This window comes from Ixodes scapularis, unplaced genomic scaffold, assembly GCF_016920785.2.
Source record: "Ixodes scapularis isolate PalLabHiFi unplaced genomic scaffold, ASM1692078v2 PGA_scaffold8__174_contigs__length_109621045, whole genome shotgun sequence".
NCBI lineage: Eukaryota > Metazoa > Arthropoda > Arachnida > Ixodida > Ixodidae > Ixodes > Ixodes scapularis.
The window spans coordinates 11,823,692-11,845,899 of NW_024609883.1; the positions used below are offsets into that span (position 1 = coordinate 11,823,692).

Consider the following 22,208-nt stretch of genomic DNA (forward strand, 5'->3'; position numbering starts at 1 on the left):
AAGGAGCAGACGAGCTTTCCGACAAGAATGGCGCTCGATCTTTTTGACGATGACTTGGAATTGGCTCTATTCGGCGAAAATAATTTAGAAAAAGTTATTTTATACGACTGTCTGCGCACTAAGAGAAGGCGCTTGCTGGCGGCAAGGCATGGAACGTTTAACTTGGCCTCGATGGACGAGGAGGACGTCGTACGGCAGTTCAGGTTTACAAAGGAGGATCTGCCCCATCTCCGATCGGCGCTGCGCATCCCGGAGACGTTGACAACGAACGGCTGGGTCCGGGTGTCAGGGGACGAGGCCCTCGCGATCGGGCTGAGGAGGCTGGCCTACCCCAACCGCCTCTGCGACCTTGAGCTGATGTTCGGCCGCCACTCCTCGACGATGTCCATCGTCTCGAACCAGGTGCATCGTCACATCGCGCACACGTTCGGTCACCTGCTGAGAGATCTTACCGCACACAGCTGGCTCGACCCTGACCAGCTTGACGTTTTTGCGGAGGTGAGCAACACTATTTCTTCTATATAAGAAGGTAGCTCTAACTGCAAAACACCTATAGATCCCGCGCGTGCATGCATGAGTGCTGCAAAACGTTTGAAAACTTGCGAAAACAAAAACACACGTCCTTAAAATGTTTAGGCACTATAAAAATTGTAACAATTGGCACGACATCCTCCGGGAAAAAGTTCTCCGCGAGAAAACATCCTCCGGAAACACAAGACTACAAATGTTTTGGAATATCGAATCCACAATTTGAACTTAAAATAGCTATCCCAAAAGATCCCTCTAAAACCAGAATTGGTGAAAAGGGAACAGGCAGGATGATATATCACAAAGAGAACTGCTCAGAACGTTTAATCAAAATTATTCACGTGAGAATGATGGGTTTTTAATTAGAAGCGGATAGTGGTTTTGGGCGAAGAGTTTTTAAATGAATATCGAATAGTTTCTTTGAGCCCTTCACTACTGCACAGTGTAAAACAAAAACCCAGCTGAACTTGTGAAGGAATCGAACCCAAGCTTCCGCTTGTTTATGCCTAAACGAAGTTATTTTTATTTAACTCCAATGTTGATCGCGGTGGTTTAGTCCCGTTAAGTGTGCTTCTTTTCGAGCATCCGTGTAATGCGAAAAAGCAACATCCGTAAAAGCTAGCTTCGCAGTTGTGCTTCTCCGCAGTGCACCGATGCGCGGTAAGAAGCGCGCACAACTGGGCGAACCCGCCGCAATGAACGCTTGAAAATGAGGAATATCGCAGTTCATATCGAAGTAAATATCGAATAGCGTAATATTTAGAACTACTATTCGAAAAGTTGAATACTGGCACAATCATAGTCACAAGACGACTTCTAGTCAAAAGCTCTTTTGGCCGGTCTTTTAAATGCATAAATCGCTTGACTATCACCAGTATCCCATTTAGTAGTCGGCTATCTTTCAGTGTTCACTTTAAGTGCAGCAAACTGAATGAAAATGAGAGGCTAATTTTTCGCACTCGGGTATCGCTTATAGCATAATGTTATAGGTATACTGCAAATGTAATCATTATAAGTTGAATAAGAAAATGTATGTAACCAATAAAGAAATTGTGCTGCTAAAATTTCAGGGTTGTATTTTTACACTCGTCATTAGGTCAAGTAAATTATGTGATAGGACGTCTTTGTCACATTTTGTTTCTGTGATCTGTCTAGATTCCTTTGTAAGCACAACGAAACATCAGCAAAAATATTTTTAACCAATCACTTTATTTATTTTTTTTTTTCAGGCCGTCCACAACCTGGGAGCCCCATTAACGAACTGCTGGGGCTTTGTCGACGGTACTGCCAGGGCCATGTGTCGGCCGACGTGGCACCAGCGGAAGTTTTTCTCGGGGCACAAGAGGTACCACTGCACCAAATACCAAGCAGTCATGTGCCCCAATGGCATCATTGCCAGGCTGGATGGGCCGTATGAGGGATGCAGGCACGACGCGGGTGAGGATTTTCTGCCACTGTTTTAGTTCCACTCATTGTGGTTTTCTGTGGAACTGACATTTTCTAAGACAGCTCAAAAGTCATTCAATATGTTTGTGTGCCAGTACAAAGAATGTGGCACAATTTAAGTGAAATTATTTTTTTAACTAATACATGGATATTATGAATGGGATACTACACAATGAACTCCCTAGAAAGTACAGAGCAAAATCATCAACACTAAAATAACCGAACATACGTGTACTGTGGTGGAATCATCATTTATTTTGGGAAATATTTTAAATAACATATCTTGGAGGACTACAGTGTGCATATGAGCATGTGCTTCTTGATAGTGTATGCGGTCCTCCAAAACTTCTCAAGTAATTAATGACATTTAATACGACAAAAGTGACGCAGCGTGAGCATGCAACATATTATATCAGCCTAACATATAGACATTACACTCCTCGGAGAGGTCATGAATAGGTTCGTGCTGCACGCCGCCCAAGGAATCTTGTGACAGATAGAAGAATTAAGCTTGTCGTAAGCGTGAAATTACCTCAACTTGGAGATTCTAATCCTAAAAACATAATAAGAGATGCCATAGTACCATGGTACAAAAACTTACATTATCCATATGATATAATTTAACTATAATTTTCGTTATTCTGCAGGCATCTTGAGGGAGAGTGGGTTGTACGCAGACTTGGAGGTGCTGATGAACCCGAAGCCCTTCGTTCTCTAAGGGGACCCCGCCTACCCTCACCGAGAGCTGCTGCAACGCCCCTTTGGGGGTGCGAGCCTCACTGTGGGGCAGGCTACATTTAATTACAAGATGAGCCGAGTCCGCCAATCAGTTGAGTGGGGCTTTGGGAAAGTGGCCACTGAATTCGCTTTTCTTGATTACAAAAAAAATCAAAAGTTGTTTCTTCAGCAGTTGCCCATCATGTACAAGGTAGGCGTAATCTTGACAAACTGCCACACCTGTTTGTACGAGAGTCAAACTTCGAAGTTCTTTTCTGTCGCTCCTCCAACACTGGAGGAGTACCTAACCGTATAACACATTTTACACTGTATTTTTAATACTATAAGGCAATACTTGATTTCATGATGATTTATTTAGAAGCTACTACTGACAATGTACTATATATTTTCCAAACTGACTTTCCAGTGACCTGGGATGACTTGACAAACTGCCATAGTTCTTTATATGGCAGTGAAACTTGCAAATTTGATTTTTGTTTTGCTTCTTCTATGACACTGCAGGAGTACTGTGTAATGTCTTTTGACATATTCAATTTTATTATTTGGAAAACGAGTCTTTTTGAACATGATTTATTTCATTATTTTTTACCATTGACATTGTATATAATTTTCAAACTGACTTCCCAGTACACTGTACTCTAACCTGGCAAACTGCCATGCCTCTTAGTATATGACAGTGAAACTTCCAGGTTCTTCTCCGGTAATCCTTCAACACTAAAGGACTGTAAGGTAGTATAGCATATTCCAACACATTTGTTTTTGTTACTGCAAGAAAAGTTTTTTAAAGATGATTTAGTTTTGGTGCTGTTAACCATTGGCCAGGTATGAGTTCATTCAAACTTAGAATATAAGAACCTTGGATTAGCATGGGCAGCACAGGCATGTTACTAGGAAATGCAGCGCTTCTCAAGAATAGAAAAAGCCTGGCATGTCTATACCATGATATTTGAAAAATTGTTTTGAACCAAACACGGAATGCCTTGAGAAATGGTGTCTGTAAAATATTCCAGGATTGGTTGACATGCGTTACGTTCAGAGACTGTGATGGAGTCGTAAATCACAGGTAAAAAAAGAGATTGGGCATAACGATTACATCAATGTTACCACACCTCAACGAAGTTCAAGTTTATATACTTTGATGGCCCTACAAGCATCGTCAGTTTAAATGTGGTAAATGCTGCAGGATGCAGGTCCCTGCATTAGTAGCAGTGCTGCATTTTTCTTGATTTCCCACAACAAATATATAGAATGTCCATAGCAGTTCAAACCAACTTGTGGCTGCCAGAAATATACATGGAACTGATTACCTTTTATTATGATAGAAGTGCTTGTTGTGCCCTTCATGGTGGCTAAGAGTTTCACGAGTCGAACTATCCTTCTGGCATGTGCATGTGTAAGGGCAATTATTTTTTGTCTTGGTTATATGCATATGTATGTTTCCCTGAATGCTGTGCAATATGTGGTTTACCTTATTACCCTGTGTTGAGGAACAAGCTTAAATTTTTTTACTCATTCATTGAGTCAAAGGGCCTAGAAAGCAAGAGCAAACATTACAGAGACAGAGTGTAATTACAATTGCAAGCAAGAAAATTTATGGCTATGATATTTTTTTTTGTATTTACAATTCTTAGGTTCTTCCTTTTTGTTGGGTTAAAAATATTCTACATAAAAAGGAGTACTATCTAGATCCTCAGACAGATTGCTTTGATCAATTTGTGGTTGTCGCAACATAAATGCAACACTGTTCTTCAATAAACCTGTGTTCAAAACATGTTTCCTTACTGACTCACCCTTTTAATTTCTGTTTATCTATAGATGTGACTCAGAATATGTCATAGACATGACATAAATTTTGCCAGGCATATTTGTTCAACTTGTTTGTCAAGTGCCACAAATAGGAATGGTTTCATGTCTGAAAACTTTTCAAGGAGGACATTTACGTCAGAAGTAAACTTGAGGATAAGAACTTTAAAAGACGGCAGCTATAGGAGTAATTGTTGTCTTTTTTTAAATAGACTGCCACAAGAAACACACGACCCCATGTCCTTTGGGTTCACACAAAATGAGGGTGACTAGAAATAGAACACACAAGGACAAAACGAGTCCTTGAGAGATTTTATGCAGAATTATGTCAAAGCACGTTTGAATGTATTCGTGAGAGGCACATGCAGCATGTGCATATAATAAGGCACCTGTTTATCTCACTACATAGAAAAGAGCATACTAGGTATTCAGCTTTGCAAGGACAAACTACTTTTTTCTCCTGAGAAGATGGCTTTTCGTTTTGTGCATTGCGGTGAAACCATAGAGTAAGTAATTTGCATGCAAATAATAAATAGCTTTTCCAAAGCCATAAGCTTCAGGAGTCAGGTGAACATTTCAATGTTTCTTTCCTTATCTCATTCGTCACATCACACTATACACTATTAGGGAAAGCTATCTTTTGAATGCAACCACAGCCTGCTAACAAGTTGTATGGAGCTGTATGGCAAATCCAGGTGAGTGGGCATAATGTTCCTTGTGGCGTCTACGGCTCTTTTTTTACTTTATTTCAGGCTTATGCCAAGAATGTGATTAAGTGTCCTGCCAATACTGGATGAGGCTACAAATTCAACCTTAATGAAATATAGCAAAACCCAAATTGAAATCCGGTTAGAAACGGATCCGTTATCACAATATTTTAGACTATTTCAATTAAAAACGTCCCAGTCTACAGCGTATTCTTTATGCAGTTAGGTTTTTTGCCCCTAGTTTGCTCATACGCTAAAAACTACTTTTCAATATACTGAACTGAGGCACATTTTCTTCTTTGCAACTACTTCAACTACTTCTTTGCAACTACTTCAAGATAAGAGGGGTTGTGAGGTCAAAGAATGTTTCTTCGGCCGATGTTTTGATGTGTGTGTACCCAGACTTGTACACGTTACTGAAAAATAGTAACGAATTACATTTACAATTACTCAAGGCTAAATTGTAATTTATTACAATTACAATTACCCTCCCATAAAAGTAACTGACCGTTACCCCAAAAAGTAATCCGTTACTTTCGTGGCGTTACTTTTAACATTATTGTCCTCAAGTAAGAAACAAAGGGAAGAGGGTTATTCAAGTTCTTATTGTTGTAACGTGTTCCATTTAATGACCTTGAGTATTTTGAGCAACAGCTGGCCCTCAAAAGTCTCGTCAGACATTTTGCATTATTTCTTACTCAATATGTCGACTGCTACGCTGAACACCATTTGAGCTGAGGCACTGGATGGGAGTGCCATATTGTTCCTCACGAATGCTTCATGCTCTGCTTTGAGCTTTTTCAGCGAAGCAAGGGAAGTACTATTTACCTCGAATGTAGAGCAAAGCTTCGTCGTTGCAGCCGTTGCCTGCTATTCGAGAGATTTAGTAGATCCTTCCGATACCTCCGATACCCGCGATAACGATATGATGCCTACGCATAGACGGCGGCGAAGTATCGGATATTGTGATCGGAGTCATCGGACCGATCTACTAAAATTCTCCATTGTCTAAATCGCGAAGCTGTAGAAGTCATCAATAGCAAAACATAGTTGTAATAGTAAGGTGATGATTAAATAATAAATAATGTTTGGCTCGATATTCTTCTTCCTTTGGTTCTGAAGAGTTCGAGCCTCACTTGAGACGTTGGTGAATAAAAGAAAGTTTCACGTATATAAATATAAGTAATAAAAAAAGAATGACACTCATAACAACAATTAATTAGAACGTCGGTTAAAACAAGGATATGTAAACGCACGTTTGCCGTGTGTACCTTTCTTGGTGCCGTTCAAAAATGCACGGAGCACGGACCGACTGCAGTTTACTCCGGTGTTCTCCAGATAGACGCCCGCTGATGCCACCGGCAGCAAAGGGTAGAGTACTAAGTAAGCCGCGCTATGGCCCCACTCACGAATTTCCCTCTTTCCTCAAGCCCAGAATATCAAGTCTATGTCATCCACCATTATGTTTTATTTGTAAAAATATCTGCTTGAGATAAGATGGGCCCTGCTGGGGCAGAGCAGGAAGCAGAAGAAGGGAAGACTATTAGCATTTTCTAAGTGCTCGCAAAAAGCTGACTCACAAAAAGGGTAGGGTAGACCGAGCGTTGTCTCCTGTTATGACATTACGAAAATGATCGTAGAAGGACATTGTTAATTCTTTTCAGTGCATTTACCGCCTCGGGCTTCTCGAAGAGGCGCACAATCACTTCGTGTCCTCCTCTCCCCGTCTTCGATCGCAGAGAAAAAACAGAGGGACTAAAAAAAAGCGGAAATAACTTGCCCCTTCCGCCCTCCGCCCCCACCCCCTTTTTTTTTTTTTTTTTGTAGAAATGTTTATTTGAATTTTTTTGACATTGTCGTCAGAGTGTAAAAAAAAAAAAGATTCAGGAGCTTGGTGTTGCAAAAAAAAAAAAAAAGGTTTGCGGAACTGAAGTGCCAAGCCTCCCTTTGCGCTGGTCAATTCGCGTGATAGTGTCACTGCGCTCGACTTTACAGAAATGAAAAAAAAAAAAAAAAAAACTTTATTTAGAAAGGGATGGGGGGGGGGGGGGTTGGTTCTGACAAAAAAATGTAACGGATTACAAGGAATCCGTTACGTCAAAAATGTAAGGAAATTACTTTAAAATTACTCTAGAAAATATGTAATTATTCCGTTACTAAATTACTGATAAATGTAAGGGATTACAAGTAATTTCGTTACTTGTAACGGATTACGTACAAGTCTGTGTGTACCTTTTGTTAGTTCAGAGTGATTCATTGTTTTCTATTTTTTTTTTTTTTAAAGATTAGCGTGGTTGCGAAGTCAAGGCGTGTCCCCTTGGTGCCATTGTTGGGAGTGTTTTTTATGGTGACGATTTTGGGTTCAGGATGTATAAAAGGAGGGAGCACTGAATAAAGTGGTTAGCTGTGTTTGAGACGTCATTGTGTTTCTTCCACCCAGTCTCAGGTGGTCTAAAAAATGGTACACTTACACCAGCTCGCCTGCGCCCTAACCGTTTTTTCATTACTTCAGGCACTTTGAAAATATTTGAACACATAGCTGTAATACATGCATCCCGATTGAAAAGACCAACAGACTTTCCTGATGGACCATCAAGAAAGTCTGATGGACCATCAGTCCATTCCTGACGGACCATCCGACTTTCCTGATGGACCATCAAACTTCTTTGATGGCCCATCAGGCTTCCTGATGGACCATCAAGAAAGTCTGATGGACCATCGAAAAGTCTGGTGAACCATCAGATGCGTCTAGATGGTCCGTCACAAGTTCCTGACGGCACCTAATGGTCTGTTGGACATTCTTGGTGGGCCATCAGAAGTTTCATGTTTTACTTCAGGTTCATCAAAAGCGTCTTAATGCCCGGCCGTCGGCACTTTCTTTGCACACAATGTTTATCAAAAGTGCTTGATTAATTGTTGCTCACGGTATTCTGACGGCGCTGTCAGAGGCGTTTCATAACATTTGATATATGGGTCGCGACATATTTGCCAGCATGTGATGAGTAGTGGGCTCGCTAGGTGCTGACACAACTAATATATGTCACGCGATTTCTCTTTACACATTGAGCCCCCGATTCACTAACAACTGTGCGTTCGTCTGCAGCGGCGTAGATTTTCCATTTTCTGGGGGGGGGGGGGATAATTTTCTGCGCAATTTGTTTTACACCGGCAATTATCAGTAGTTTATTTTAGCATACATGCATTTTACAGCGTATGTATATCGCCATGTGTCCGTGGCTATGTGCGTTATTTTGTTTACATGCCACTACTAGAAGCTCGTTACATGGCACGTAAATAGCCTCTCGGTAAAGATCATGGCCCGGGGAAGGCTCTGCCCCCCCCCCCGGATCGCACCAGGGGGGGCGCGAGCCCCAATGCCCCCCCCCCCCCTGCAGTCAACGCCTATATGTTTGTCTGAATGAATCATGCACACCATGGAAGCCCATATTTACGGTAGGGTCCATCGTTTCGCATATGCTTCATCACGCGCCTTTCATTACCAACGAAAAGTCGACACTGTATGTTTTATCGACACCGCACCCCCGAGCCCCGCGACCGTTGTAGTGCGCATCGGACGGTCGCGGCGGCAATTAAGTTCAGCTTCCAAACAGACCGCGCGGCTATGCTTTACTTTGCTTTACTTCGCTCAAAGGTTAAATAGTCGGGGGAATGGGCCACCGCCTAGCTGAATAAGCAGCCCAAAGTCCAGGAGGCTCCGCAACTTTGCATGCTACAAAATAGGCGACTTGAGGCTATGTTGCGAAAAAAAAGCTGTCGTTGAATCTCGCGTATGATATATATGATGGGCGGCAGCCGTGTGGTCAATAGGTTGATGTGAACTTTTTTATTAAGGGGAAAGTATATGTCTCATCGTTCAGTAGACCTTCAAAGTTATTGAGCGAAAACACATAGTCACGAAAGGTACAAAAAACCGGCAACACGAAAGGTAGAAGACCCACATTACTCAGTATTCAGCTGCACCAGAACCCTTTTTGACCAGGCCATTTGTTAGCGAAGGAGCGTCGCAGGCGTTGTAGACTCAATGGACCTTTTGTAGAAACATCGGTTCGAGAGTAAATGGTTCCAGTACCCTCTCTCTCTTCCTTCTGGCCGAGCAGAGAGGGAAGATGGTTTCGTTGTGTCGACTTCGGGGCGGAAGATTATGCACGATGGGGACAAAGGCGAGTTTGGGGGAGCCGTACCTAGGTCACAGCGCCCCAATGGGTGAACACAGTGTAGCCAACGCTTTGGGTGTGAAACGGGTGGGAGAGGCCTTGCGCGCGCGTTGTTTTCTCGACACTTAGCCTCGAACCCAGTCGTGGCTAAGCTAAACTTCGCGTGAATCATCTGACATGTGGCGATTCATTCCACGTGGACGCCGCAGAATGTACGCTAAAGCCTGATTCACATGATGATATTTCGCTCGCAATTTTCAGTAGCGACGTCGCTCGGACTGCAAAAGCGTGAACCGTAGCTGGAATGTCGACGTAAAACTGAAAATCGCAAGCAGAATCTAACCAAGTGAATCAGGCATAACAATGGCCACTGGTAACAATGATCAACATCTCCTTGTATCTACTGTTTACGTCCAGCCTGCTTACCAACCTTCAAACTTAAGTCTTTTGAGGCCTGCACTTACTTCTTATCGCAAGTAACAGGCCCATGTTTCGTCTACGGGCCGGCGTCGTCTAAAAGAGCAGACGACAAGCAGAAACGTTTGAAAGAGCAGACGACAGTTTGAACGATCAGGCGGCCGTTTGAACTTGAAGACGCACTGAACGTAGTCCGCAGGTGGTCCGTACAACTTGACGATTTTCCGGCGCTCATTTTGAAACAAAACAAATGAATTTGATGACCAGAAGTATCCGTGAATTCAACCCAAAATGCCTCCCGCCCAAGCTATCGTGGTCCGACGGCGTCTGGTTTTCCCTTTTCACGGCACATATCTGCGTTCTCGGACGAACCGAGCACATGAAAAATGACCTTCAAATCTTTCTCGACACTTTTGGTACAGCCCCAGTCGCAGCATTTTGACGAGAAGGCAGGTTTCTGTCTGGTTCCTTTCAAAACAACGCAGGAATACACGTCTCACATGAGCACTTCCGCCCACAGCCCCGGACCGGAAGTGCGTCCGACCAATACCACCTAGAACACAAGGCCTGCGCGTTTCCTCCTCTAAACGTCATCACTAGTAGATCCCCTCAGCGCCCCCTAGCTAGCCCGGATGAGCAACATCGTCTGCTACATCGTCTGCTCCATCGCCTGCTTCAGTGGTTTGTGTAACAGATAATGAAACAGATGCTCACGCCGAATGTCTCTTGCAAATAGCATACGATGAAGTTAGACGTTCACGTAAAGCGTCAAATGCATGAGCGAAATTGCCTTACTGCTGCGCGAAGGGCTGAAAAGCCTTTCGTTGGACGCGGGACGCTGACACTGGACGCCATTTTCGAGGGCGCTGTTTATAACTCGGGTAGCTGCTTCGAAGCGTTCTACCGCAGAACGAGAGCGCGCGCTAGAAATGCGCGTCTCAAAGCCAGGAGCGCGTGCTAGCTCGCGCTCCTGGCCGAGGGAGCGTTCGCGTGCACGTCGCAAATGCACTGGAAGCTCGCTATCAACTCGCGCTCAGCAGTCACGCACACAGCTGCGGCCGCAAGTGAATGCGACGTAGTCAACGTAGTTGCGACGCGGCCGACGCAGCCCGTACTCTCGTCAAGCTTCGGGCTGTTTGCCGCTTGGGGCGGGTCGGGGATCTACTAACGAAACGTCATGCGCAGGCCTTGTCTTCTAGGTGGTATTGGTCCGACGCGCCACCACTGCGGCGTGACGTAACAGAGATGAGTTGCTTTACACACGCGCCAAATTACAGCCGCCATTGCTGACCTTCTCTAGTCTTACTGAGATGCCGAGCAACTGAAACGGTAGTTGACGATCCTCTACAAAGGCCGATGCTTTAGAAAAGGACACAGTTGAGTCCAATATGAAAATAACCTGGCCTGCTATTGTAATGATGATGTTAAATAAACGAAATAAGAGGAAACAAAAACTGAAGGTCAGTTATGGCGGCGTCCATGCACAGCTGCTTGTACGGGCTCAGCTTGCGCCACCTAGCCTAACATTTTGTCATTCCTTCTATTTTTTTTTTTAATTTGAATGCATTTAGTTATAACAGATCCCCCTCTTTTAAATTAAATTTATTGCCTATTTTTATACGTATTTTTTTTTATCCTTCCCTAGATTTTTTTTACCAATCTTCCAATTTCCTCTTAGTTACCGCCAGCTTCTTTATATGCAGTGTTGACACTTGATTAATTTCTGTCAAAAATGTTCCCAATCAAGTTTATACGCAGTGTTTGACACTCGACAATCCGTTCATTTTAACTCTACTTTACATTTTGAAAAAGCAACTGAGTCTTCAAAAGCTTTGAATCCAAATCCAAATCCAGGTGTTTCATGCGTCTTGTTACCTTGGCAGCCACGCCCATCCTCGTGGAGTGTTTTCGAGGTTTTTGATATTTAGGTAGGTTTCACTCGATTTTGCGAGAACGGAAAAATAAGCGGCGTCCATAAGGCCTTATTTAGGAACTGCAATCCTTCGAATGTGGCCGACTTCGAGCGTAGGACGGTGTACAAGGTGTTTTGGAGGCTATTACGACGCCGAGACCCTCAAACTGACGGGTGAGTGTGTATTTTTACCATCCCAAAGTGCGACGTAGCCACAAGCAATCGCCGTTTTCTTTAATTTTTATTGCGACTGTGGTTAAAATGGAGTATTGTGGACTGTGCTTATTTGGGGCACCAAGCTAGGCAGATGAATGCATGGGCTGTCTAAAACTTCAGTTGAAAACGTGTGGACTTAACTGCCTTGCACGTGACATCATATGGGCACAGCGGCCTTAACTGCCTTGCACAGATATATCATATGAGCGCAGCAACTAAACGGAGCATAGCGTACGGTGTCGCAACACGCCGAAACTGTCGACGAGCTGTATGAGCCACTTCAGACCGCATGTTTATGACGAATCCAGCATCTCGAGGATGCCGAAATTATTTTGAAGATAAATTTATTAAGGGCTCTGTAAAACAGCAGAGTAAAAGAAAAAAAAAATTCGCGGCGACGTTAGGAAATTTTCACGAATGTTTCCATATTTCTGAATGCTCTGAAGACTCGCTTCGACCACTTATGCTGAATGTTACTTTGACCGATCTATTTATTGGCCATGCATGTTGTTCAGATTTAAATGAAAGACAACGTTCTTGAACTCGCTTGTCAAATCAAGAAACTCTCAAACTTGTCAGATATCTTGGGTTTCCGTCTTGCAGCGCGAGATGGAACCTGTCGATGGGCTACTCCCATACTGGCGCACCACCGTTTAATGAATAGCACATTATTAGTTTTCAGGCGAGATGCATGAACAAACCTTTTCCGCAACGTTTTCGCTTTCCAATCGAAGTATCTTATTTGCAAGGCTGTGCATTCTACAAAGGGCAGCGATACGACGGTCTTCTCATCCCGACAACTTTTCTGTCGCTGTACTATCATGACGCTACTGTTCGATAGATTAATTTGTTTTCAGGCGAGATTCAGGAACAAACCTTTTCCGTAATGCCAAATGCTGTCTTGGCTTTCAAATCAAATCATAATTATTTGCTGGATTAAGCTTTCTTCAACTGAAAAGAGGCAGCGGTCCACTGCACTCCTCGTCTTGACAACGTTTCTGTCAGCGCGAAGAAGTCACTTGCATTTCGAGAGATACTCGGTGCAGGAAGAGCGCGCTCGAGTGTCGGTCTCTGGTGGCGCTTCTTTCCATTTAATGAATAGAGCGCCAAACTCTTGCGCTCCGCAGCACAAACTTAACGTGCACAATCGTGGCTGATTCAACGTCATTCCATGCAAGTCATTTAATACATGGCTTGCATTGATGTTGCATCAGCTGCCATTGCTTCCTAACCAATTTATTTATTCATGATCACAAATGTACCTACTAGGAACCCAAGAGGAAATGGCAACTGAGCTGGCCAGGCGGGAACATGCAGCTGAGGCATCTGCAAGTTCACTCAAAGCTGCACCTCCCAAAAAGGTCAGCCCTTGTGCCCTCTAATGCAAAGTGTTTTTTTGCGGAAATTGGTTCACCAGAATATGTAATGTCACCTGTCTATGTAAATGTGGTGCAGCCTATTTTGCTGGGAGTGACCGAAAGCTAAATCTTAGCGCTAAATAAATTTTTAGTTGCGGTCTATGTCAGGACAGAAGCTGAAAGTGACGATATTGCGGGGCTCTCAAAAGCAGCGCCAGCCACATAGGGCTAGCAGCGACCAAAACGGGCACACAACTGACCGGTCCAACTGATGCAGAACGAGAGCCGATCATGCACAAAATGTGAGTGTTGAAAGCAGCTTGGGAATCCCAACACTAAGCGTAATGTCATGCCGAGTCCTTAACATTTATACTTCCTTGGGATTGCTCTGTTTCACCACTCACGCAAAGCTTTGCAGTTTACCAAGCCTTCTCTATTTCCTAAAGGCCACTAAAGCAGTCGGGAGTTACAAGGGTGACCAAAGAATCAACTGAATCACAAGAAATAGCACAAGGACCCAATTTGACACCCGCAACAATGTGTTGTCATGATTTGTTGATGAGGAATGTTGTGCTTTCTGCCTACACCCCAATGTGCCTGAGTACTGCTGCTAGGGGGCACACATGCATAGCTGCTAGAAACACCTTTCTCTGACCCACCCTGCTCTATCAATTGCAGGACTATACTGCAGCCCAGCTTCCAGTTGATGCGGGAGGCACTATAGGGCCCTACTGCCTAACACGTAAGTCATTTATGGCCTTACCTTTGAGTACTCGTATGTTTACCATACTAACAGAACCCATGCTTTAGCATTGAAAAGGGAACTTTTTTAATGTGCCTGCAATATATGAAAGAAGTTCACTGTGCGGTGATAGAGCCAAACATGTCATATTGTCACGAATGACAAGTGATGAGGCGATAATAACTGAAAAAACGAAACGTTTCATGGGGCGAACTTGTCCCCAAAACTAAAAGGGAACGGAAGATAACAGCAGAGCGTCGCGGGCGTCGAAGTCGGCGTGACAGCAGAGTCGAACGCTGGGGCGAAACTGACTGCGGCTTGCCACGCAGAGCCCCTTTTGTACATGCGTGGGCCTCTCGAACAATCGGCGTAGAAGGTTCGCGCATAGAACATTCTAACCTCGAACATGCAACAGAGTTCTCGAATTTACCAGAACAGTAAATTGCAAGAATATAAAAGATGTGTCGCGTCCAAGAATCGAACCCTGGCTCTTCGCGTGTGAGGCAAGCACGATAACCGTCAGGCCACGGCCGTGCTGCCCACTTGGCCAGCTATGCGTGCAGCAATATGCAACACGTCATCACTTATATCTTGCATAGAGGATATTTATTCATAAAGGGTGGAAAAAAATAATTCTGAGAAAGAAGGCATAAACGGCAAAGAGCTCTCACTCTACTGTTGTGGCTGCGCTCTGTTGCTGAGCAGGATGGCCGAGGAATGTCCTTCCAACGCCATGACTACGTAGCAAGTTCCCCAATGTTGCTAGATGACCTCCCAGATAGGCTCCACACGCATCCACCAGGTGCACATTGACAGATTGTATAATTAGCTTTAAAATTAGTTTGCTTTTGCCTTTCAACGAAAGACTGGTATTTTTGAGGTTATGTTGCAACATGCAACACATTAAAGCTAAAACCTGAGCGCTGGAATTTGGTTTCTGTACTCCTTTAATGTGAAATTGTTTTTCAGTTGCTGACGAGGACACCCTTGCAAAGAATGAGATTGTGGATCCTACCATCGGCCTCCAGAATAAGGATGGAATGGTAAAATAAAAATTTTTTCACTTTCATGCAGTGTATGATATACATTAAAAGTTTTTAGGATAGTGCAGGGGTGGCCAGAGTGACATTGAGTTAGAGCCGCGGGAAAAAAAGAAAGGGGGGGGGGGGCAATTTTTAACAAGAAACGATATGGAGCAAACAGTTCTTTCCAAAGAGGAGAAGTATAATTGGCGACTACAACAAATAACACTAGGTATCAGGAGGTCTTTTCCACCGCTAAGCAAAAATTAATACAAGATTCACTAGCCAGTCACTGCCCCTGACAACCATTATGCGTATACGGTTGAAAGTCTTTTTAGAACAACTTAGAAAACAGGGTCACTGGACGCATCTGTGGCAAAAACCATTCAAGCTGTATGTATTTAGTGTGTTGCAAGGCGGCCAAGGCTGTGAGCTCTTTTTAAATTCTAGAACTCTTTTCGTCTAGGGGACACGCGTCATAGGGACAAGTTTTCCAGGGAGCCGCGAGCCGCACTTGGACTCGCAAAGAGCCACGTGCGGTTCGCGAGCCTCAGTTTGGCCACTCCTGGGATAGTGTAAGCACATTAAATTTAATCGATTGCAACCAGAAGTCATTAAAGCATTATTGTTGCCGAGCTCTGAATTGTAGTTATAGCCAGGGCCTGGAAAACATTCTATAGTCACGCTCACCTGATGCAACTAAGGGATTACGTACCTGTTTCATGCAAATGCAATGAAGCTTTGTAGGCCCATCAGCTTTGCAGATGCCCACGAAGATAGGAATTCATAGGTAGTGCTGTTTTAAATTTAAAGGCCTAAATTCCATGCATGTAATTATTTTAGTGCATTTTAAATGCATCTTGGAGTAAACAGTACCACTCTGCATCAACGATTGGTATGTGTGAAGCTGTTTCTCGCTTTTGTTTATCCATGTCAGACAAGGTGTGCACGTCAACCAGGAATCCGGGCAACATGCAGAAGGCAGAGTGCGACTCCATGTTTTGCAAGATTGCTGCTGCTCCCATACGGCCAGTGGAAGTGCTTTTGGAGAGGTTGGTGACCGGCACCCTCTCCAACAAGGCAAAGGCAGCGGGGCAAGAGAAGGTGTTTGCCTCACTCACTCCTCACAAGGTGCAGGCTCTCTCATTAAGCAAACATTTTGTTTAAAAGCTTGATACGAATCTCGCGTAGTCGTGTAAAATATTTCATGTTAAATTCGCATCAATGAAGCAAAACAAAATTTATATTTTGAAGCACAAAGAATGCATGAATGTGCATTTATTTATGACAGAAATATCTTGTACGCAATTTGCACGATTCTAACATGTCCCCGATAGTAACACGCAGTTATATTCAACCCACGAATGTTAAAAAATTAATTAATGCCGATTCTACCGCGCAGATAAAATAATGACGGCTGAACAACATACATTTCGTGAAAAGCATTTTATCAAATGCACATACTGGGGAAGTCCACACACTAAGTGCTGGTGAAGCCCTACATCGAAAACTTGCGAGCGAAAATTCGGTTCTTTTGTCTTTCCAACCAAGCTCGCATGTCACTGTGGACCACACCGAACACACCACCAGCATCACTTTGTTTTCTGTTTTTGCCTACGCAATTTCTTTTTTTTTAGAGGTAACCTTATAGTAAAATCGGTTTTGCTTCACCAAGGTTCAAACACCATTCCACAAAATCGCAAAAACGAAACAGTGAATTTGGATTCAGGTTGCATTGGACTTGAAACACGTGTTGGTGGTGATGGGGCTGGCCACTTAGCAGAGTTTTTTTAGCATTTTGTTTAGTTTTGGTTTTTGGGTCCGATTCTAACACATGTAATTTTGAGCTCAAGTCTTTGGGTAAACAAAGTATGGCTGATCCCTGGCAGCAGCAGGCAATCAGCCGCTTGGAGCCTTGGGAGCTTACAGTCGCAGATCGTGGCCTCCTCGCCACCGTAGGTTGTGGAGCACGCATTCGTATCAGCCATCGCAGCGCGTCGAGGTATTCGGAACATTAAAAAATTTGCACATTGTATACAATGCGCTTCGGCTGGGGAATTTGCGAATTTTTTTTATTCCGAAATTCATACCAATTAGTATCACCGAGATTTTACTCTAGTAGGTTGTCTGCTAACCCCTGGACGTGTGACAAGGGTACCCTGCCAAGAATGAAAGTCAAGCATAACAAATAATAACCGTAAATAATAATCGCACATTTGTATTTTGAACAGATGATCTTATTTTTCGTTCTAAGCAGCGAACTCGAGCAAGTGCTCGAAGAGAAGTCAACGGAGAGCTCGATGCGTTGTGGGGTATCTGGCAAAGCTGGCGTGGTTACGAGCTGTGCCGTTCAGGTGCATAGTGGTGGCGTAGACGTGTTACCGCCTAGCCTTTTGAAACACCTGTGGGCTTTACGTGGACCAACGCGGACTAAGCAGACTAAGCGTCCATGTGTGAGATAAGTCATGTCAAGGTCATCGCGTTCAGGGCAAGATTACTCCAACAGTTGAGTATACCTCTAGGAAGCGGCGCTGCTCCGATGTTTTAGTGCAGCTACATAGCGGTTTTTGCTATGTCACGACTACGTTTCAAGATCCCCAACGAAGCTTCGGAGGCATCCACCAGGTGCACATTGAAAGACTGTATAATTAGCTTTAAATTTAGTTTTCTTGTGCCTTTCAACGAAAGTTTGTTGTTTTTGAGGTGATGCTGCAACATAGCCCACATCCAAGCTAGCAAATGAGCGCAGGAATTCCGTTTTCGTGCCCCTTTAAGATCTGCTGTAAGCTACTTTCTGGCATTTGTGTAGCTTCTTGTGGAAGCACACTTCTTCGAAAAGCACCAATTAATGCCTGGAGGAAATTAATTTCGGCTTTAAGAAAACTTTTTTGTTTTGCTTTGTTTATCTACTTATTTTTTCTTAGTGGGGAGAAAAATGCATCGGATTAAACATCAAAGCAGCATATTGAAGTAAAAGAGAAATGTGCAACAATGCAGGAACAAACACCTCATTGTTTTTAACAGCCCACGCTGTGAAAGGCATTCAATTCTATTGGCTTTTAGTTTCAGGGAAGAAAGGCAATGTAAACTGATCCTCTTAGCATTTGCATTTAATTTTTTTATGGTCATAATCTGCTTGCTGACATGTATATTGCAGGATTGAAATGCACCTTTCACGATGTATGCCTACTGTAGGGAGGTAAATGTTCTGAATTCATTTTAACCACCAATTTCTCTTCTTTCTTCAGGTGACTCCCAACCTAAGGATTACTTTGTTATGGAGATCTCAGATTGTTATATCAGATATGGGCATACTTATGATTACTGTCGTGAGTGTTCTAGAAGCAAACATCACTTTATGCAATAAGTAAAGAAATAATGGCTTGGAGACTTTTAGAAGGTTAACTAAAAACGCGCATTGCTCTAATATCCTGAGGGTAGCCTCACCTAAAATTGAGAAATTTGGTGAAAATGTAAGGTAGTCTACCTCGTAGAGTGCTACCAAAAAGGGTTATAAATATTGTAGCCAGGCCATGAATGGATGACCTTTCAAGGAATGTGAGATTGTTTTTATATAGAACTGCATTGTTCTTTGTGCTGTTCATGATGCTATTTTTAAATTCTGTGGCCTGTCTAAGCTGTTACCACAGTGAGGGATGACAACCAAATGTAGGCGGTTTCCATTGTTCATTGTCTACTTATCTACAGCTGGAGCTCCTATTTCTTACAAAGTCACTGGCCTAGCAGTGAGATTTATAGACATGGGCTACCTGTTTTGTGCTTAAAAGAATCTAACAAAAGCCAGGGTGGGCTGTCTATTGGGAGTGGAACATGAATCAGGATACTGCAGTACTTTTCTTTTTATGGTAATCTCTGAACACTGTAAATACTATGAAACTTTGAAGGTTTGTTAGGTGCCAGCTGCCATTTAACTACTTCCATTGAGACTAATTTACAATTGGTCTTCTTAAACTATGACCCTCCAGCCTGTATGTATGATGTTCTATATTGTTTGAAGTCTGAGCACTGCAAAAAATTATTACCCTGGATTTTCAATATTCCAGGCTGCTTTTGGCTACACCTGAGGGAGAAGAGGTACCGCCAGGCTGAAAGGGCAGCCCGGCACCAGAAGATACGGCGGTACCTGTCAGAAAAGCTGTCCGATCTCAGGAGAAATCGTTAAAAAGGTATGTGCGTCTATACTATAACTTATTTAATTAAGTAACATACTATTTTGGATCTCAAGTTTACAAGCAATTAATTTAAATGATGGTATAGATAAATTATTTAGGGGTTAATATATTGCTGCAAGCGCAGCTGACAAGGCAGGCAGCGCGCTCGTGGCCTAGCGTTTATCGCGCATGCCTTCCACGCAGAAAGCCAGGGTTCGATTCCTCTCCGCAAGGACGCTTTTTTTTGTTGACTCTAGCATAATGTTCTGGTAAATTCGAGAACCGTGTTGGGCTTGTTCGAGGTCAGAATGTTCTACACGCCGAACCTTCTACGCCGATTATTCCAGAAGCCCACGCGTGTACATAAGGGGCTCCGCACGGCGAGCCGCAGTTAGTCTCGCCCCAGCGTTCGACTCTGCTCCTACGCCGACTTCGACGCCCGCAACGCTCTGCTGTTATCTTCCGTTCCCTTTTAGTTTTGGGGTCAAGTTTGCCCCATTAAACGTTCAGTTTACTCAGTCATTCGCCGCTTCATCACTTGCCATTTGTGACAATATCTCTAAATGTTTATGCAAACAGCTTTAAAGTAGTGTGTTGATCAGCTGACCACCTGAAGAAGGCTGTGGGTTGCTTGGTCGCTACTGCCATCCCATCAGGCCGTGCTCACTCACTCCAAAAAGTTGCTCGTCACACAATTACAATGAAGCATGTCACTCTTACTGTTCCTTAGTCGTCTCTAGGCAGACTTAGACGTAGTTCAACTACTCAACTCAAACTACTGTAGTTTAACTACTTTTCCGAGTAACCTGGTAACTTTCAATTACAACTTCATTTGGGTAATTAGTAGTTTAATTTAACTACGTTTTTCAGGTAACTTCTACTCAAATTAGTAACTACTTTCGAAATCTAATCCTAATTTTTTTATAACAAATGTTTGAGCGCAGAAATAAATAAGACTGGCAGATGAAGTGGCATTCCCGAACAAGGGGCCCCCTCACATTGCGTTCCCACCCACTTATACTCGGCAGACGTAGAAACTGCATCACAGGCGTCCTTGGGTCAAGGTGGCGACGAGCAGCCAAAATATAACACAGGCGCACACGAACGCAGGCAGAGATGCTTAACAAGCCTTGGTCGGGTATTGACCTAATCCGGTAATGCACGTAGGCGCCACGCCTCCAGCTGCAACCGTGAAAGACGGGGACACTCTGAGGATTGTTATTGTTTTCATGTTGTGTGCCTTTAGTGAGTTCTGACTCAAGTGGTAGGCTCCACGGTAGGGGCCACTGGAATGACCTCGCAGCTGGGCGCCTGTTCTCATGGTCGCCTCATCGTCAGCGCATACTCCCTTCCGAAGCCGGACTCCCCCGCGCACAAATGCAAACACGGATAATCCGTTCATGGTAGCACGTTCCCGCTTCCTGCTTGGTCACGTAATCCTTCGCGTCCTTCCGACCTTCCACGCCAGGGAGACCTCCTCTTTGTTGAAAACGTTGTACTTGTTACCCTTGGGAGATCCTTTTCTTGGACCTAAAGTTAGCGGCGAAAAGCAATTTTTTTTTCTTTAGTGGCGTAGCATTAACATTGCAACGAGATGCGCAGTCTTTCAGATGATCCCATTGTCGTGGCGCGAGACTTGATCCCTTGACGGTCAGGTGCACTCGCTCGGCGAACTCTCCAAACGTCGTGAGAATAAAGAGGGGCCAGTCATAACAATCTCAACTTGCCAAATAAAAAAAAGGAAAAAGGAGGAGAGTTTGTTATAAAAGACCCTCTAGCCGAGGCAAGCCTCACACGCAGCCTGCTTCTGAAATTGAACGCTGCCTTTGCATCCAGCGCCACGGTGGAACGTCTTTTAGCTTGATTGGGGACGTCATTAGAAGGAAAAGGGGAAAACTCTGCGATAACAACGCTGAACGACAACTGCTTCTGCTAGCGAATAAACTATATTGGAAGTCATAAAATTACTGCATTTATTTCAGGCTCGCAGGGTTTTTTACTGCTCAAAACTGCAGTTCCTTATGCTGCCACAAAAATATAAAAAGTAACTTCGAAAGTAACTTCAAAGTAACTCGCTACTTTTTTGCAGTAGTTAGTAGTTTACTCAATTACTATTACAAATGCGTAATTTCTACTCTACTCCAACTACTTTGGCCTCGATACTCAGTAACCCAACTACCTTTTTTGAGTAATTTGTACATGTCTGTCTCTAGGCCCACGCTGCTGTTGACGTATGTCAATGGCCGTCCTGTGTTTGGTCTCTTTGCTGATCACTGAATTGCCCTTGATATGTCCAGGCTCATCCCTTTACTGCCTGTGCTCCCTCGATGCGCGGTCCCACCACGGACTGCCCATGCTGTTGCAGGTCTGCCATCACTTGCACCCCATGTTGTAGCCTTTTTACCCTTTCTTTATATTAATTTAGCTTAATTTATATATTGCAAATACTATTGAAATCGAACAAAGGTACTATTGCAGCCAATACAAGCTGAAATGCCACTACGCGTGGCACGCAATAATATGAGAGTAGTCTCTCAGATTGTTCAGCAAACCGCAGTATGCGCTGAGGTAGAGAGAAATCGCTTCTTGTGCTCGTTGCACCACTATGCCGTTCCGTGTCAATTTCCAGCTCATAGTGGCGCAATGAGTGCAAGAAGCAACCTGCCTAAACCTCAGCAAACACAGGTTCGCTGAAAAATCCAACAGGGGGCTGTGATAGTACCACATGCCATGCGTCATGGCGTTTCAACTAATATTGGTCACGATAGTACTTCCTCAAATGTTTCCGGTTTCTATGTACCACCTTGGCATTCCTCCCAGCGAAACAATGTATGATTTCATAACTTCATAATAAAATATCAAAGCAACGCAGTTTGTTTGATTTTCTTCTTATTAGTAGCTGCATTTGCCGTTCTCAAATGTCAGGCTGGCAATTACCAATGTGCAGTGGACAATATAAATCAATTCTAAGT

The 22,208-nt window shown here is 43.6% G+C and overlaps 1 protein-coding gene and 1 long non-coding RNA gene across 2 annotated transcripts; both read left to right on the forward strand.

The window, feature by feature from the left end:
- Positions 1-204: 204 nt before the first annotated feature.
- On the forward strand, positions 205-1,865 carry LOC121046104 (the record flags this gene model as incomplete). Its single annotated transcript, XM_040499874.1, has 2 exons — positions 205-498; positions 1,758-1,865. Coding segments are annotated over 2 exons (402 nt in total), but the record flags the coding sequence as incomplete, so codon positions are not given.
- Positions 1,866-13,497: 11,632 nt separating this feature from the next.
- On the forward strand, positions 13,498-21,551 carry LOC120837843. Its single transcript, XR_005714994.3, has 7 exons — positions 13,498-13,602; positions 13,747-13,893; positions 13,979-14,042; positions 15,012-15,085; positions 16,002-16,195; positions 19,129-19,251; positions 21,534-21,551. It is a non-coding gene; the product is annotated as an uncharacterized LOC120837843 (long non-coding RNA).
- The last annotated feature ends 657 nt before the right edge of the window (positions 21,552-22,208 follow it).